The sequence below is a fragment of the Ambystoma mexicanum genome, chromosome 10, assembly GCF_040938575.1.
Source record: "Ambystoma mexicanum isolate Mex_15411 chromosome 10, UKY_AmexF1_1, whole genome shotgun sequence".
NCBI lineage: Eukaryota > Metazoa > Chordata > Amphibia > Caudata > Ambystomatidae > Ambystoma > Ambystoma mexicanum.
In genome coordinates, this window is record NC_090932.1 from 1533048371 (window position 1) to 1533067196 (window position 18826).

The window sequence follows — 18826 nt, forward strand, 5'->3', positions numbered from 1 at the left end:
TATAGGGTTGCCTATGTGACTAAATAGTCACAGGAGCAGAGAGAAGGGGGATACTAAGTATCCCTTTGGCACTCCACTGAAAGTGGTGTGTGCTAATCCCTCAGACTATACAGTTTGGGAGAGATACTAAGTATGTATCTATCCTTAACAATAGTTACTTTAGGATAGAACAGTATTAAAGGAGGACCCAAAGTGTCCCCAGAAACACTGCCCTTAAGGTGCTGTGCGCTGCAGTAGTAAAACACAGATGCCTTTAAGAGCTATGGAGCAGACAGACTCCATATCACAGGTAGAATACAAAGAATAGAGTTCCAAAAGACAGAACCCACAAGAATGAATGAGTGGAAAAAGGCTACACTCATTCAGGATTAAAGTTCTGGGGGTCTCCCTTGGTGAGGGGATGAAGCACAATAATGATAAATCTCCCCAACAACGAACAACTGAGAAGTCTTCCGAAAACTCTTAGTACGTGCCACGTAGAGCTTCAAGGAACAAGCAACGTCCAGCAAATGCAAGGACCTTTCTGCCGGCGATGACGGATTCGGGAAGAAGACTGGTAACCCCAAAAGCTTGCGGAGGTGGAATTCCGAAGGCACCGTTGGCATGAAGGTGGGGTGTGTACACAGTACCACCATTGAAGCATGGAAACACAAGGCTGCTTGCAAGACAGGGCCTGAATCTCCCCCAACCCTCCTGGCCGAGGTGATGGCCACAAGGAAATCGTTCTTCCACGAGAGAAACCTAAGCGGGTCACGATGAATAGGCTCGAAAGGAGCTGCCAAGTGCAGACAGTCTGAAGGACCAGTAAGTTCCCTCATAACAAATGAGCAAAAGGCCAGTGAAGGGAAGCGGAAGGCTTCACTTCTTTGTAAAAAGTAATGACATGGTGTAAAGCAAAAGGCTTGTGGTTCCATAGAATATGGAGGTAAAGTTGCCTGAAAGAGACATTAGCCAAACCACACAAAAGAGTGCAGCGGCCCAGCATGAAATCGCCAGCGTTTTCTGTAGGCCAGTCCACCCCTATAGGTGGATGGAGTAGGATTGAAGAGATAAAACAGGAGAGTATTAAGGGGATAGAGTGGAGCTTGAGTCTCTTATGGCGTACACACATACACCACCCTTAAGAACTAACCATCAGTAGTGTAGGCCAGTTAGGAGGTCTCTGCGAAGAGATCAGCTAGCCGACATTTAGGAAGACCCCTTTAGACAAACGTAGAGATTAGACGGGACACGTCAGTAGCACTAATCGGGCTTTAAGTACATCTGGGCTAGGGAGGGAGCTCCTACGCGAGAGAGTAGGGGCCTAGCACCACTTCCGAAACCCCTTTTTCCAGTTCTGTGTGCTCCATTGAAGAACTGGTTTATTGTTTCCATGAAACATCTGACAATGTTAACATAAACGTGCTTGAGATTGAACAAAAGATTAAAACACTTGGACCGTCCCCAAATTCGGTGAGTTATTAAGGATACATGTGGCACTCTGCAATATCCTCCCAAACGGTCACCTACAAGTGTTCTAACCCCAAAGCCTATATCGGACAACCCACACCCTCATTCCAAGACTCCAAACTAAGGCGATATGGACATTTCACCCTATCCACCAACAGCAAGGTGCTTCTACTGACCCAGACTGCAGCCATTCCATCTTCGCCAGGCCCCATGCACCATTGTTTTTAACAAAACTGCACCCCCAGATACTCCATCCTCCCAAGATTGCCATATTCTCTCTTGTTCCTCCTTGCAATCCCAAGAATATAAACCTTCCGCGACTCACCTTCATCAATGGCCACTCCCCCCTGCATGCTAGGATACCAACTCAAGCCATTCCATCCAATGATTTCAACCTACAGAAACCCTAGCCTTCATGCATCCACTATTCCTAATTGTTCAATCTTCTCATGGGGCCCACCTCCAGCTGGCATTCCTCTAAATTTCCCCTTCAGGCATGGCTCTCTCCTGAGCCCAACCACCCAGCGGTTCCACCCTTTGAAGATAATCATCTCCAGGCATGGTGTTCTATGGATTACTCATCCAGCCATTCAATAGTACCCTGACCATACCCCCAACTATTCAACCTTAACATCGTCTTCCTCCACCTCCAGCTATTTTACCTTCCCCTGATCCAATCGGCAAGTATTTCAGCCTACTACAGCTTCCAACCACAGCCACTCTGGCTTTGCCAAAGTACACCCCCCCCCTCCCTCCCTCTTTAAGATGTGGTTTAAAGATGCAGGAAGTTAAGACTCAAAATCTGAACAGATGGGTGACTGGGTTCAAGCCCCACTCATGGATAGGAGTAAAACCACAAAGAGTCAAGTTAAAAGACCACAGCATTTGAAAATAAATTGTCAGTTGGAAGCATATATTTTGCCGCACAGACTTGTCAAGATCAGTTTCTTACCAGCTGCTCTAGAAGATAGGGTAGGATGTCATCTAGGGCTTGGAAACCAATTGTTGAGTGGAGCTGCTCAAAGGTTTTGGCAGCAGCCTCTCTGACCACTTCTAAGGGGTCACACAAAGCCTTTCGTACAGTGGGAACCAATGACTCAGAGAAAAACATTACCTGCAGGAGTTAAAAAAACATGACTGGTTATAAAAAACAAAATGATAATCTAAAGATAATTGAAAAAAGGTGAGTGAAAAGAAGGCAGCTACATTGGAAAGGTGCCTGATACAAAGGGGAATCGGGTGCTAGCTCAATAAGACATCGATTCAGTTATGAGTGGGTTGATGGGTTAATCAAAGAATCGCATGATCCCCCTAAAATGCAGATTTTTGTATTCTCCACTCCAACATGCAATTATTGTTAAGAGTTGCAGTCCAACAAATGGCACTTCGGGGCTTGTTTTTCAAAGGAACTGACAGATTTGGGGGCTGGAAGTGGATTAATAGCTTTCAATCTTTAATCAGTAATGCGCTACAGATAGTGACATGCTAATTCTTACATAAATTGAGCAATTATTGTCGTCTTTACCATTTCACATTTTGGCAAACACTAGCCACAGCTATGCTGGTCTAAATCATTTACTCACAATGAAATACATCACAACTTTACAATCCATGAACCTGACCTGCAATAGAAGCATCAGTGCTGGCACATATGACCTCACAGACTATGTACTTACCGCATCTCTGCTGGTAGACTTCATGATCTCGCTTAATCCAATGCAAACGCCCTGCCTTTCATCTCTTTTATCAGATCGTAAACCTTCTTCCAAAATTGGGATTATTTCTGGTAAGATTTTTTCTCCCAATTTGCGCACAAGATCCCCAAGTGTCCTTGCTGCAATCTAAAGAATAAAAAATGAACAATAAGCATCACTTTCAAGTTCTGCGTAACAGATTAAGGCCATTATCCATGCAGGTTAGCTGAAATGTATGTTAAGCAGTATTTACATTACCTGGCGAAAAAAGGCTGCTACAGAGCGGGAGGCATTCAGAAAGCCAGGCAATGCTAAAAGAATTAGGAGAAGGCCTTTGTGACAGGCTCATGGCCATGTCCAGGGAGGAGAGTAGGGGCGCTGTTGAGATGAATTTCCCGAATCAACCCTGGGGGTGGATTTTGGGAGGCCAACCAATTAGGGTGAACAGGGAGACACTGAAGTGGTCTCGGCTACAATGTGTCCACACAGTAACATCAATAATTCCAGTTAGACGATAAAAATATGCAATGATTTATTAGAACTTTAGATTACTAAGCAAATGAATCCTCTTGGCAAATATTGCCACATAATTACTACAAGACAGACATATACATTCACCCTTAGGAGAAGAAAGAAAGGATTTGATTCAAGAACCAGTGTAACACGGGTAAGGAATAGGTTACTTGATTAACTCCGGTTCTCCAGCATTGATATGTTCATAGATTCACATGCTGTTTGAATATTGCTCGTCCACAGGCTGGAAATTCCTAGTAATATTAAAGCAGTTTACCTTTACATCTTTAAACTACTTGTCACTTTAATGCTCTAGTAGAGACATTTAGGCCATATTGCTACAAAGCCAATAGACAGGCCTCCCTTAGATCCATCTCTGGAGGTCATCGTGAGATTTGACATTTCGCACGTAGAGTGGCAATATGAGCCAACACGCGGGAGGATCACATTTGAATCTATGAAAGATCCCAATGCTGGATAACAGGAGTTACAGGCAAGTAAGGAATTCCTTCTCCAGCATTGGATCTTTCATAGAGGCACATGCTGTTTGAATAATATTATAAAGCAGTACATACATAAAAACCACAGGTGTGGAGGTATAGATCCACTGAAAGGAGAAATTGCTTACCGTAATGTTCTTTCTATGGATTCTTCTCCCGCAGATTCCTCATCAGATAGATATCCATTCCAGCGTCAGCTGCTCAGAAAACATTTCGACAGGGGGGTGTAGTACACCTCGACTCGGCCCTCGATCCGTTTTGCCTCGATGTATCAGTTGTTGGCTCTGGACGGGACGTTTTACATATACTGCCTCACTATCCCCCTGCACCTCAGTTCCCCACCTTTTCCCCCTGAGATCAGCAGCAGCGGAGGAAGATCAAACGATCTGGCAGAAAAGAGCCATAACTCAGAACAAAAACCAAACTTTTTTTTTTTAAAGTGAGGAAAAGGGTAGCAGAAGAATGCAGTATTTATCAATAAAGTGAAAGGTAAACCGAGAAGCAAGAGCTCACTCCTTTCTTCCAATAGAGAAGTAGTCATTGACTGCAAGCACTTTCATAGCGGGGTTGGTTTGGAGGGTGATGAGGAATCTGCAGGAGAAGAATCCATAGAAAGAACATTGCAGCAAGTCATATCTCCTTCAATGGATTGCCTTTCTCCTGCAGATTCCTCATCAGATAAACTCCCCAAACAGCATCAGTGATGGAGGCGGGATGAAAGCCTCAAAAGGACATTTTGCAAAACCACTCTCCCAAATCGAGAATCAGCTCCATGGGCTACATGCAAGAAATAGTGTTTGGTAAAGGTATGCAGCAAGGACCAGGATGCTGCCCAGCAGATGTCCCTCAGCGGTAGGTGCTCCCCTTTTCAGGGCCGAAGATGCAGCCACCCCTCTAGTGGAATGAGCTCCAATGCCTAGTGGTAGTTGCTTCCATGCATTGTGGTAGCATTCCGAAATGCAGAGCGTGATCCACCGCAAGATTGTTTGCTTCGAAACATCTAAACCTTTTTTAGCCATGGAGAAGACTACAAACAGCTAGCCCACCTTCCTAAACTCCGCCGTCCTGGCAACGTAGAAACCAAGATCCCTTTTCAGGTCTAGTCTATGGAACCGCCCCTCCTTATTGAAAGGGTGTGGTGTGCAGGTACGTTCAAACCAGGAATGTCAATGGCCAGGGACAGGTGAAATTCTGATAACACTTTGGGCAAAAATCCTGGCTGTACTTTCAGGGTAACTTTCTCCCTAAAGAGTTGAAGAAAAGACAGCTTGCATGTCAAGGCCTGCAGCTCAGTGACCAGTCTGGCTGATTTGATGGCTACTAAGGAATCTGTCTTCAAGGTGAGAAAACATATGAAGCATGAATGCAAAGGCTCAAAGGGAGCCGCCATAAGGAAGGTGAGAACCAAATTAAAGGTCCCAGTCTGGAACAACAAAAGGAACAGGCGGAAACTTATTCAGCAGGCCCTTCAGTAATTGGGCCATTACCGGGATCGTAAAGGACTACCCTTGATCCGGAGACCTTTTGAACACAGACAAAGTCGCCAAGTATGTTTTGACTGTAGTGATCTGAATGCCTGAAGAGGCCGGTGACAAAAATGAACTCAGTGTAGTGGTGGGGCAAGAGATGGGTCAATCCCACGCTCCCCACACTATGCCCCACAAATTCTCCACCTGCACACATACAGGATTCGTTGGCCTTGGGACCGAAAAAGCTCTCGCCGTCAAAGACTATGTCCAGTAACTTGTTCTGGACATTGGGTGAGAACCCAGATGTGTGAAGGTAAGCCTGTCTCCTTAAGGCAGTTGCTGACCCCATGGATTTGCCAACATAGTCTGCAACGGCCAGGCCCATCTGAAATGACTGCTGGGCCACCTCCTTGCCATCATCCACCATTCTCTGAAAGCCCTCTCGCATTTCTCCCCTTCTGCAATATACTGGGTGGTGTAAGGAACTCACGGTGGCAACAAGTAAGACAGACAAGTGACAACAGTTCAAGGGTGTTGAACAATGAATGCTGTATGCAGGTTGGAAAAAAGCCTAAACTAAACCTAAATCTAAGATGGGAGCAAGAGTCAACCATCAAATGAAAAAATAAGGCAGTCCTAGTGGCGTTGTGTCAAATAAAAGGGCCTATACTAAGAAACCAATTGCCAAACCTTAAAACTAATATAAAAAAGGGGTGTGGGATAGGTCTCAAGAAAAGAAACCAGTGTTCTCAAATACTACGTCAGGATGCGGTAGCCTGGGTCTCCCTTCCCCACATTTTGAGTACAGGCTAAGGTGGGATCGTGGAGCACAGCACTCTCAAGCTTTCCCAGCATGATATGACCGTTCAGTTTTCCTAGAGCAGGGCCGTCAATGGCCAAGTCTCATTTAACTTGAAAGTCTCTTGCAGGTCTTCTTGAGTCTAGTGGGTCTCACCAGGGTCTGGGTCGGGATCGTCATTTTCGGAGTCCCCAGGTCGAAAGGAAGGAAGGGCAACAGCAGGCTCAGGATACACAGCAGGCTCTCCAGTTGCTGGAAATTGTCTCAGCCGCTTTTCCTTCACCATCCTCTTCGGTTTTGGTTACAGTGGTCGACTTGTCTTCAGCTTCCAGGTTCGGAGTATTTAACAGGAACTAGAGCACAACTTCTGCATTCTCTTCCTACATTTTCCAATCAGTACAGCCAGCCCCCCACTGGGATGTGTCCCCATTCAGGCAATGAGGAAGACAAAAAAGCTGCTGAGTGGTAGACTCCTCCCTCGCTTCCTTCCTTAATTGATGGACTGGAGCCTGAGTGGGGATGGGAACTCCTGCCGAAGATACAAATCACACAAAGGAATTTCCCACCCTGGATGTCAGAAGGAAGAACAAGAAACACTAAAATGGCGAAGGAAGAACAAGAAACACTAAAATGGCGAAAAAAAGGACAGGGCTATTTTGGTAAAATGAGCACCCATGGGTGCCTTTACTCCAGCTGTGAACACAGCCCTTGGTAAAGGTCCATCGAATTAGTAAAATGTATCACTGCCTCCAGCCATTAAAGGTAAGCCTGTCCCTCAAACAGAATTGTTACAGTTTTAGTGTGAAAGTGGATACATTGCATCTCCCCAGCACTCCACATAAGGCGGGGTGTGCTAGTTTCACCAAATAATATGTAGAAGGGATTCAAAGGTCCTTTCTACCCTTGGGAACTGTAGTTCTCACAAGGGTAGCTAGAGAAAGTTAAAAGGGGAGCCCAAAGGGCAACTCATGAAAAGGCACAACGGGGAGTCTAAATAATGACACCCATAAATAGAGTAAAAGGCTGAGTATGGAAAAAGGTTACCACTCACTGAGGTATAAGGAAAATTAGAACACTCTAGAGGGTGTTTGGCAATCCTGATTGGTCAATCTGCAAGCTATACGCACTGGTATAGCCCGCAGATTGATTATAGCCCGTAGTTCGAGGTGCATTCACTAATGTGAGCCCTCAGGGCTGTGTGCAGACAGGGAAGGCATTTCGGAATGGAAAGAGTTAACTTTCCATTCTGAAATGCACGTTGCGAAACCCACTGTGTCCACGCAGAGGGGCACATTGGAGAACCACAGGAAAGTGAAAGGGAATAGAACGTTTTCGGTTTCAATGCAGATATTGAAGCCTTTAAATATGTGGAAAAGTGGCAGACATCAGCAGCTGTGTGAATTGTGGCACGTGTAGAGAAGTTTTGTGTTTCTGGAGAAATTGAAAATGAGTTTTGCACGCACCTCTGAGCGTGTATTGGGGCAGGGATATGGCAGTGTTACAGAAAGTCACAGAAATGTTAGTGAAATCACCTGTTTGTGGCATGAACGTGCAAATGCATTTGTGAGATGCATAGTATAGTAACTGCATGAATCTGCTGAGTAATGGGAAGGTTACATTTTTGAGTGGAGGGGGGATTAAAAAAGCACACCTCAGTTAAGCTTAATTAAAGGAGGAAGCAGGCATAGACACACCTGATTACACTTTATTAACATACTCCTCCCAGCCTAGCACCTTCCACCACCCTATAAAAAAATGAATGGAAGTATAAAAAATGTCTGCAACGTTTATTGATCATTTTGCAATTTTTTGTACTTCAATTAAACATGTCTCATTTATTCAACTTTAATTGAACAGTGAGGGTGTTCTAATAGCTTTATAGACCTGCAGCTCGGGCTGTACCGGGCGTTATGGTCCCTCATACCTCATTAACTCGGTCTTCAGGGCCCATAACGCCCGAAACGGCCCTCGCTGCAGGTCTATAAAGCTATAATAATTCACCAGCAAAGCTAAATGTTCTGGGGTTGAAACCGGTCAGGAAGATTTATCATTACTATGAAAATCTGACCCAACAGGCTCCACCGTTTATCCCCGTGGGGGAAGGCAAAGGGCCGTCAGTTGTGTGTGATTCTGATTAATTGCCCGACTTAGCCTGACTCTTGTATTGGGACGTGTCAGGTAAACAGGTCTTGTGTTAATCCGTTGTCCTTTGTGTTGTGCGAAAGTGTTCGTGTTCGAAAAAGTGGGGCGGGGGCGGTGGTTTTGAATGTCCTACGTGAGATGATGGGGAAAATGTGTCAAAGGAAGGGGGATACCGTGTCTCACCCGTCTGAGTCCCACTCCCACAGGACCCCCCCATCCAGGTGATCCTCCCTCAATGGTCCACCCTCAGGAACTGGGTCCAATAGCGATGGCCGTGTCCTGGCCACTTGGGTGACAGATCCCCGGGAACTAGCTAGACAGACACCTTCAGCCTTCTCACAGTGGCTCCATCAACAGCAGACCCCAAGCCAAACTAAGACTTGGCAAATCCACAAGAAGTGTTAACCACTTTCAAGGCCATACTACCGGAAGAAAAGAGCTTCTATCGGTCAGGAGAACAGATGGAGGTGGGTGGAGCGATAAGCTGGATCTCCCCTTGCCGAGCCTGTACTTCTTGGCCAAGTCGGAGATCAGCAGGGGGGTGGCAGGGTGCAGTGCATGGTCTCTGCCACAAGGTGGCGATGGGTTCAGCAATAGCCACATGAAAGGGCATGGCCCTCACAGTATAAAGTCCTTCGTCCAGGATATCTGAGGTCCTAGCCTGACACGGGCTTGGCTGGAGCACTCCAGCCAAGGCATCTACCACCCTATCCACCAGGGCACAATATTTATTGTTCGCATGACCATAGGGGTAAGCCTGCTGCGTCTCCAAGTTCAGAGAGGTGTACAGGCCACTGGCTTCGTGATGGCCTTCAGCCAAGGTGACCAACTCTGCCTGGTCAGTAAAGTAATGTGCCCCTCCAGCACCTGCATAAGCAAGGGCAAGGCCGTTTGACATTTGGTCGAAAATATTAACCATGGCATCGAAGGCGAAAATACTTACCGTAATATTATTTCTGGGGATTCTTCTCCCGCAGATGCCTCGTCAGTTATGTATCCCCTTCCAGCTTCAGCTGCTTGGAAAATCCTTCGATAGAGGGCGTAGTGGACATGGAATGCTGTTGATCTGCCTTGACGCTCAATCATCGGCTCCGGACGGGACGTTGGGCATCGTACATATACTGCGTCATTACACCCCGTACCTCAATGCTCCCCGCACCAGAGATCAGTCACTGCATAGGAAAACCAGCAAGAAAAAGCTGGCCAAATAGCCAACTGAGAATTACATAAAAACAAATCCCAACTGGGATAAACCTACAAATGCCCTTATTTTTATTGTAGGAGAGTAGGAGTTCGGACTTTAAACCAAAAAGAACCATCAACATCACTTCCTTCCTAAGAGAAGGCCACCACCTACTGCAGATGCCACACCCTCCCAATCCTTTCATATCTTGACCTCCTTACGGTTCTTTTTTGTGAGTCATTTCTAAACTTGGTGGCTGAATTGCAGCTTACATTTAACAATCTAATAGGGGGGGGGGTTACTTTAAAGATAAACTCTAGCGGAACAGTGTCTTTTACATTTTTGTGGAATAGGGGGGGTTCTGGAGTTAGGTCAACTGGTATCAGGTGCAACTCATTGTTTGGGGAAATACACTGATTTTTTCACCACCCACTTCAGTTTTAGTTTTCCCTGCCCTCCAATTGGTATGGTCCAACCACTATGCGATTCCTTGCTGTATTAAGGTAGAAACCCCCTACCAGGTCCGCTCTAAACCCAAAATCTGCAAGCGTAGCTGGCGATCGGTTAACAGAGCTGCTGTGTCTTAGTCCATATTATCTAGGTGCCAGGCCCTGCCAGTGGTGGACCTGACGTCTTTGGCCCAGGTGTTCACTGAGGCAGCCAGCCCTTGTCAGTCTATCTAGTCAGCCTGCTCGCCAATCTGAACTATGGTTTGATGATGTGTTAAAACTTCTCAGTCTTAAGCAGCGGCAGGCTGAATGTAAATGGAGAGGCTCTTACCTTCAGGCGGATCGAGCCCTTTTGCGTCAGGCAACAACTGTATTTCATGATGCAGTTGTGGCTGCAAAGAGCAGATGCTGCTCTTAAACAGCCTAGGGAGATATTTGAGCTGGTACGTTCACTATCCTCCCCTACTGTGGCCCTGGTGGGGGTTGTCCCCTCACAGGGGCTTTGTGACTCTCAAGCTTTTTCCACCGAGAAAATTGCAACTATTCACAATTTGAGTGCACTCTCAGGCCCAAGTCCGGGGAGGGAGGCCTGTAGCTGCGTCTGTCTGCCCTTCTTTGAGGTCATGGGCTACCTTCCCTCTGTTCTTAGCAGAGGAGATTGTAAAGGCAACATCCATGCTTAAATCTTCATCAGCCTTAGATCCTATTCTTTTGGTGGCGTGCAAGGATATAATGCTGACTATTGACCCTTGGGAGACTCAAGCAATTAACCACTCAGTCGGGGGTCTTCCATCACAGCTGACACGTGCACTGGCGATTCCTCTCTTGAATCCTTCCTTGGATCCAGCGTGCCCTGCTAATTTCCATCCTAATTCACTACTCGCTTTCTTTATCAAGCTTTTGGAGTCTTTGATTTCTGCCCTCCTGAGCTCCTTTCTGGAATCTTCAATGTTTTTTGATCCATTCCAGTCTGGTTTCCATAACGGTCGAGGCACCGAGAGTGTGCTGGTTTTGGTGGTGGATGACCTGGCACATCCCTCGGATTGGGGCCCTAGTTTTATTAGAACTTTCAGTGGCCTCCGATACTGTCGTCACCGGATCCTGCTTGTTCACCTGGCCGGGGTGTGATCACTGTACAGGTTCCATCTTGGTACTCTGCTTTTCTTGCTGATCTGGTACAAACTCTGTTCCCACCTTTTCGGCCGGTGTCTGCTCCTCTGTCTTTTGTGCCCCCCCCCCTCCCCCCAGGGTTCCGCATGGTCCTCTATGCTATTTAATGTTTACATCCAGCCCCTGGTTAGGCTCATCCACTCCCACAGCCTCTGCGGTTACTCTAACGCCGATGATACCCATATTATTCTGCGGCTTGATCTTTCCCATCCTACTCAGGGGTCTCAGCTGTGCAGTTACCTGGAGGAAATGGGGTAGTGGGTGGGCAACAATTGGATGTAGTTAAACGGCCCCCCTTCCGTCTCTTCGGACCTCTGCCTTTTGGCCTTCCTCTCTTGGCCCTTACCCTAGGCAGGATTCCTTTGTGAAGAATTTGGGGGTAGAAATCGCCTCCTCCCTCTCCTTGGAGGCCCAGGTGGCCTCTGTGTGTTAGTCCAGGCACTACAAGTTGAGTTTTGCGTAGGGATCTGGGGTTTCTCCCCCCACAATTTCATGCACCAGTAGTGGTGGCACTGGTGCCGAGTATTCTAGACTGCTGCAATTCGGTCTACCTAGCCCACCCATTATATCTTATCCACTGCCTCCAAGTGCTGCAGAATGCGGCAGCTAGGCTGGTGGCGTGTACCCCTTATCGGATGTTCATCTCTCTGGTGCTCCGGCAGATGCACTGGCTCACTGTGGCCCAGAGGGTGCAGTTCAAATATATGTGCATAGTGCACCGGCCTTCAATGGCCGGGGTGCTGAGTACCTACAGTGCAGGTTTCGCCCCTATGTTCCTCGGGTGTGCCTTGCACGTGTTGGTGGGCATGCGTTTTCTGTTGCTGCAGCTAGCTGCAGGAACTCTTCCAGTCTGTCTTCGGGCAACTGCTGACCATCTTCCTTTCTGTCGGCTACTGAAGACCGTTCTCTGTCTAAATTATCAGAGGGTCTGAGCTTAGCAAGTAACTTGCTTAGCACCATGATGCCCTAGGGTGAACGTGTTCTTTATAAATTCATGTAAGAGAAGAAGCTTTCTTAGCGGGAATGGATGGGAGTGGCAATGAGGAATTTGCGGGATAAGAATCCACAGAAAGAACATTACGGTAAGTTAAATTCTTCAATGAATTGCCTTTTTCCTGCGGATTATCCATCAGATAGATTCCCAAAGCAGTAGAATTAATGGAGGCAGGATGAAAATGTACAGCCCTTCCAAAGCAAGCATAAGCCCCACAGGCGACAGCCAGACTGTAATGTTTTGGGAATGCATAAAGCGAAGACCAGGTCACGGCCAGGCAGATATCCATGACTGGTACTCCTCTTTGCAGCGCCGTAGAGGCAGAAAACCCTATGGTGGAATGGGCCCTGATGCCAGGGGGCAACTCCTTGTCTGCGCTGTGATAGCACTCAGAAATACATGGTGTGCTCCATCGTGACATGGTTTGCTTCAATGCTGCCAAACCATTTCTGGATATGGATACAGCCACAAACAATTGGTCTACATTCCTGTACTCCACTGTCCTGGCTATGTAAAAGCTCAACACTCTTCTAGCCTGTCAAAACGCTGTTGCTCCTTAGAGTGGTGCGGAGGTGGATAAAATACTGGAAGATCGACTGCCTGGGAGAGATGGAATTCATACACTACCTTAGGCAGAAACCAGGGCCTCACTTTAAGGGTAACCTTTTCACGAAAAAAGCAGAGGAACGGTGGCTTACAAGAGAGGGCCTGCAGCTCTCTGATCCGCCTGGCTGAAGTGATGGCCACCAGGAAAGTGGTTTTCAAGGTGAACAACCGCAGTAAACAAGAATGCAATGTCTCAAAAGCGCCTGTCATAAGAAATGTGAGGAGCAGATTCAGATGCCAATCAGGAACAATGGCAGTAGGCGGAAGCTTATTCACAAGGCATTTAAGGAATTGGGCCATAACCGGAATCGTGAAGAAAGACCCTTGATCTGGAGACCTTTTGAACACAGACAAAGCTGCCAAGTGTCCTTTGACTCTGTTGACCTGAAGGCCTGAAGAGGCCAGTGACAGAAGGATCTCCATCACTGTAGTGGTGGGGCAAGAGATAGGGTCAATCTCGTGTTCCCTGCACCACGCCTCAAATCATCTCCACCTGCAAGCATACAGTGATCTCGTTGACTGCATGAAGCCAGAAGCACCAAGAGTACCTCATGAGAGGCCCCAGTCATCTTATCTCATCCTCTCAAGAGCCACGCATGTAGGTTGAGGGATTCCGGGTTGGGGTGGAGCACCCACCCTTCCGTATGTGATTGGAGATCCGGGCTGTGAGGCAACCGGAGAGGTGGGCAGATTGTCAAATCTAGAAGGTCTGAGTACTATGTCCTACTCGCCCAATCCGGGGCGATTTGGATCAGGGTTACTCGAAACCTCCAGAGAATCCATGTAATGACAAGAATCGGAGAGAAAGTATAATGGAGAGGAAATGTACGGTCCACTAGAAACGCATACCAAGTGCGCCGTTTGCTGGGAATTCCCTTGAGCAGAACTATCCGCACTTCCTGTTGGACTCCGTGGCAAACAGATCCACCACTGGGGTACCCCAGAGAGAGAAGACCTCTAGGCCCTCCTGTCCTGGCATACTTCCAACTCATGCGAGACCATGTTCTGCCGGCTCAGGGCATCTGCCAAACTGTTCTCTGTCTCGGCTAGATGAACTGCAGAGACTGATCTGGTATTCCAATAGCCAGAACCACAGCTGCATCGCTTCTCTGCAAAGGGGTTAGGGAGCACACGGCAACCTGCTTGTTAATCTAGTGCATGGCCACTGTATTGTCCGTCAATATCAGAACATGCTTCCCCTTCAGAGAAGGTACGAACACCTTCAGTACTAACCTGATGGCTCGCAACTCCAGCCTGTTGTGCCACCTGGCCTCCATCGCTGACCAAAGACCGCTCACCTGCAAGTCCTTGCAGTGAGCGCCCCAACCCTTCAAGGATGCATTCGTGACCACTAGGACCGAGGCCAAAAGGGACCCATAGCCAGCATGATGTTGCTGCTGCTGACCTACCAAGAAAAGTCATTGACCACAGACCTTGACACCCTAAGAACGTCCCCCAAAGTGCTGAAGTACTGGGACCACTGACCTTGCAGGAGCCATTGCTAAGATCGCATACGCAGCCTGGCACCTGGTACAATAAAGATATAGGAGGCCAGGAGACCTACGAGGCGGAGAAAGGAAGCTGCTGGTAAAATGGGGTGGTTCTAAAACAGTTGTACCATCTGTGCAATGCTGGTGACCCTCTCCTGGGGAGGAAAACCCTGCCCGAGTGTCTAAAACTGCTCTGATGAACTGGAACCTATGTGCTAGTCTTGTGTGGGGCTTCTGCAAGTTCAGGGAGAAGCCCAGCCTGTGGAGAAGTGAAAAGGTGTCCCCACGATGGGACAAACCGGCTCCGACAACCTCCCTCGGTTCAGCCAGTCGTCCAGGTACTGAAACACATTTGACGTTGGATCTCCTGAGGTGAGCCGTGATTACCGCCATGAGCTTGAAGATACTCTGCGTGGAGGTCAACCCAAAGAGGAGCACCTTGAACTGATGGTGTGTGTCCTCTGAGGAATCTGAGGAAACTTCCTGTGCTTCTGATTCATGAGCACATGCGTAAGTGTCCTGAAGATCTATGGACACCAGCCAGTCCCATAACTCGAGAGCGTGGATAATTCTGCTCAACATCACCATCTTGAATTTGTCTTTCCTCAGGAATTTGTTCAAAGCCCTGAGGTCCAAAATGGGACGGAGACCTCCGACTTTCTTAAGTACCAGGCAATACCTGGAATACTAGCCCGACCCTCTGCCTGGGCAGTACCTCCTCTATGGCATCCTTCAAAACTAGGGCTTGCAGTTCTTGCTGGAACTCCTGCTCCGGTTTTCAAGGTGGTGGTGGGGGCTTGTCCGGGGGACTTTGTAAGAAAGCAGACAGTAACCCCACCAGACTCTGGCATCAGAGGTAATCACTGCCATTGGGCCCAATGCTTGGTCAACCGTCCTCCAAACAGGGAGTCGTGGAAGCAGAAATAAAAGCGGCTTTGTGGGCTGAGCCGCTGCTGCTGCCGCTGTCTGCTGGCACCTAGAGGCCCTCCTCCAACCCAGCCAGAGTGGGAAATGCTTTCCTCTCAGGGTCCTCTAGGTTTTCCAGTCCCACGAGGCCTTGCCTGCCTAAAGAAGCAGGGAGTATGCATGATGTGAAACTTGATATTTTGGATTGGTTGGGTGCCTTTGAGTACAATCATGGAATTCAGGGTCTCGCAGGGATTCGGCCGATTCTCTGGCTTTTGTCTAGGCTCCCCCAGGTTACAACTGATGCTCTAATGGAGGTGGGTGTACTTGAAAGACAAGTATGAGAATGTGAAGCTGGCTTTGATAGCCAGATTTGGGAAAACTCCTTCCCAGTACCTTAAGAGGTTTAGGACCCTCAAAAAGACTGATGGTACCCCTTGGGATACCTGGGCATGTGTATGTTTGAAAAACTTAGATGGTTGGGCTCAGGGTTGCAGAGTGAATACCTTTTAAAGAATGAGAAATCTGTTTTTGTTAGAATCTATGTTTGATGCCTGCTCTCCTGAGCGGAGACAGTACTTGGCTTACTCAAATGTGATTGATCCCAAAAAGTTAGCAAATGCTGCTGACTTGTGGGTTGCCAACAGGGCCACTCACAAGGACTCTGAGGCTACTCACAAAGATGAGGGGAAACGGCACAAGAAAGATGGAAAAGAAAATTCTAATTCCAACCACCCAAAAGGGGGCCACAAACAGAAAAAGGGTAAGCCACATGGGAATACCAGGTCAGTCTAGTGAAACCTCCGGTGCTAAACCAGAGGGGAGGTCAGCAGATGCCCCATTCCAAAGAACATTTGGTAAATGTTATGCTTGTGGGTCAACTGACCATGTGAAAGGGGATCCCAGATGTAAGGGTAAACCTTCAGGGGTCCACACTGCCTCCTTAGCCTTCATCCCTGAGGGAGAAGTTCATATGGTAAGTGGTAACTTTCAACTATTGGCTGAAGACCCCATTGGAGTCTCAGCCAGTCTTTCTTTAGTGTCCTTGGGTCTGTGTGAACAGCAGAATGTAGATGTGTATAACTCTATTCCAGATAGCACAAAAGAATACTACAAGGACAGTGTACTTGTAAACGGCCAGGATACCCCTGCCATTAGAGACACTGGGACCAGCATTACAGTGGTGAGTGATGGATGAATGTTTGTTCAAGCCTGGGGATGTTGCCGAGCCACCCAAGGGTCCCACTAAACTTGGTGGATGCCCAATTCATATGGTTCCAATACTGCCAGCTCTCATTCAATGCGATAATATGACTGTAAGAATACCTGTCAGTGTACATAATGAGGTGCCTGGGAAAGTCCTGTTGGGGAAGGACTGAAAAACTCTTGGAGTTGTATCAAGCACCCCCAGGCCTCTCAGTAAAGGGAAGCAGGAGCAAACTAGATTGGCCAAAGGAAACCTTAAGATGACTCTCAATGGGAAGTTACAGAAGTACCTAGAACTCCCAGTCTGCAGGAAGGACACCCATCTAATTCCAGCCAAAGAAAGAGACCAAGGGGAAACTCAAGGTCTCAGGAAAGAAGAAAGGTATCACACCTGTTTAAAGGACAAGGACATCCCTAGAGGACTGTCCAAGGTCACACCAGTGACCTCCTCCAAAAGCTGAGGCTGAGTGGGAGGATCAACCAGAAAGTGGTCAAACGGCTACTGGTGAAATAGAGCTGAAAGAACCCTATGTTGGAGATCTGGATCCTAAAGACTATCCTGAGCTGCAGACTTTGCTTACAGAAGGTGGACCATCTAGGGCAGACTTCAGCAGAGGTCAAAGAATGTGCCCTGCTCTTGAAGGTTTTTGCCAACAGGCAGCTTCCCAGCTGGAAGGGCAAGAGCCAGTGAAGCACAGGTTGTACTGGGAGGATGGCCTCCTCTGCAGTGAGCCTATTGAGTCTACCCCAGGAGACTACAGAAGACTTGTAGTGCCCCAGGTGGTGAGACCCCAGTTTCTACAGTTAGCCCATGAGATTCCTCTGGCTGGTCACTTAAGTTTTAAGAAGACCAATTGGAGGATTTCTCTGTAGTTCTACTGGCCCAAGATGGGGTCTGATGTAGATACATTCTGTAGAAGCTGTCACACTTGTCAGACTTCTTGCAAGAGTCGAGCCAAGAACGTGACACCCTTGGTGCCTCTCCCAGTGGTGGGAGTTCCTTTTGAGAGGGTAGGGATTGACATTGTTGGTCCCCTTGACCCTTACACATCTTCAGGCAACCAATTTATATTGGTTGTGGTAGAGCAGGATACCAGGTATCCTGAAGCCATACCTATGAGGACTGTTATTGCTCGGGCAGGGGCTAAGGCCCTCCTTGGTATTTTTGCCAGGGTTGGTTTTCCTAAGGAGGTTATCTGAGACAGGGGGACCAATGTTATTTCACTACATGCAAGCCATGTGGAAAAACTGTGGAGTGATCTACAAGTTCTCAACAGCCTACCATCCCCAAACCAATGGGTTGGTGGAGAGGTTTAGCAGAAGTATGAAGAGCATGATTGGTGCTTTAGAGGAGCCACTTAGAAGAAGGTGGGACCTTCTACTGCCATGCCTTCTCTGTGCTTATAGAGAAGTCCCTCAGGAAGGGGTTGGTTTCAGCCCCTTTGAGCTGCTCTATGGTCATCCATTAGAGGTCCATTGGCCCTTTGTTAGGGAGAATTCTCCTTCTAGGGCTAATTTCCCTCACCTAGCGAGTCCCCCAGCAGCTTTGCTGGATTTCTGGAGTTTATTTTTCCACCTGGTAAGAGTGTACATCCTTTTTCCACTCTTACATGTGTTTTGACCCATGTGTTTTTACTCGTTGTGTGATCTTGGGCACTGGAGCACACTACTCCAGGTGCCCCTGTTCTTGTATGGGTTACACAACACCTTCAGTGTAGTAACCCAGGGTTGTCTTTAAGACTGCCCTCTGACTCCATTTCGCTGGGGCGGACTACTGTCCCCCAGAGAAAGGTAAAGTTGCCATTTACTTTACCTAGTCACTTTTACCACAGACCCAGTACACCCCATGCAACATAGATGCATGGAAAAGGGGGAGAAGGCGGACAGGATTCTCGCTTGGAGGTTGAGGTAACTCAGGAACAGTAGGAGAGTAGACTCATTGCGCTCCCCACAGGGAGTTAAACTTACAGATGACTCCCTGATAGCGGAACAGTTCCACTTGTATTACAATCAACTTTATAAGTCAGAATACACTGGAGATGGAACCGACGCTAACCAGTTTCTCGACTCCCTTCCAAACCTTGCCCCCTCTCCCCCCCAAGAGAAGGCCGACCCCCTCGAGCAGCCCATCACTCCCCAGGAGATAACAGACACCATTGGAACTCTAAAGGCAGGCACCACATCGGGTGATGATGGTTTCATTGTTCACTTCTATAAGTCTTTCCGCTCCACCCTGGCCCCGTTCATGGCCAAATT

General features: G+C 47.7%; 1 protein-coding gene across 1 annotated transcript in view; it reads right to left on the reverse strand.

Moving 5' to 3' along the window:
- The window catches only part of GCN1 (GCN1 activator of EIF2AK4), a 1783851-nt gene that overhangs the window by 235062 nt on the left and 1529963 nt on the right, over positions 1-18826 (reverse strand). The window contains exons 45-46 of the mRNA XM_069619734.1: positions 3126-3290; positions 2402-2563 (exon numbers count right to left, since the gene is read on the reverse strand). Coding sequence (XP_069475835.1) covers positions 2402-2563; positions 3126-3290 — 327 coding nt within the window. The remainder of the gene's footprint in view (positions 1-2401; positions 2564-3125; positions 3291-18826) is intronic.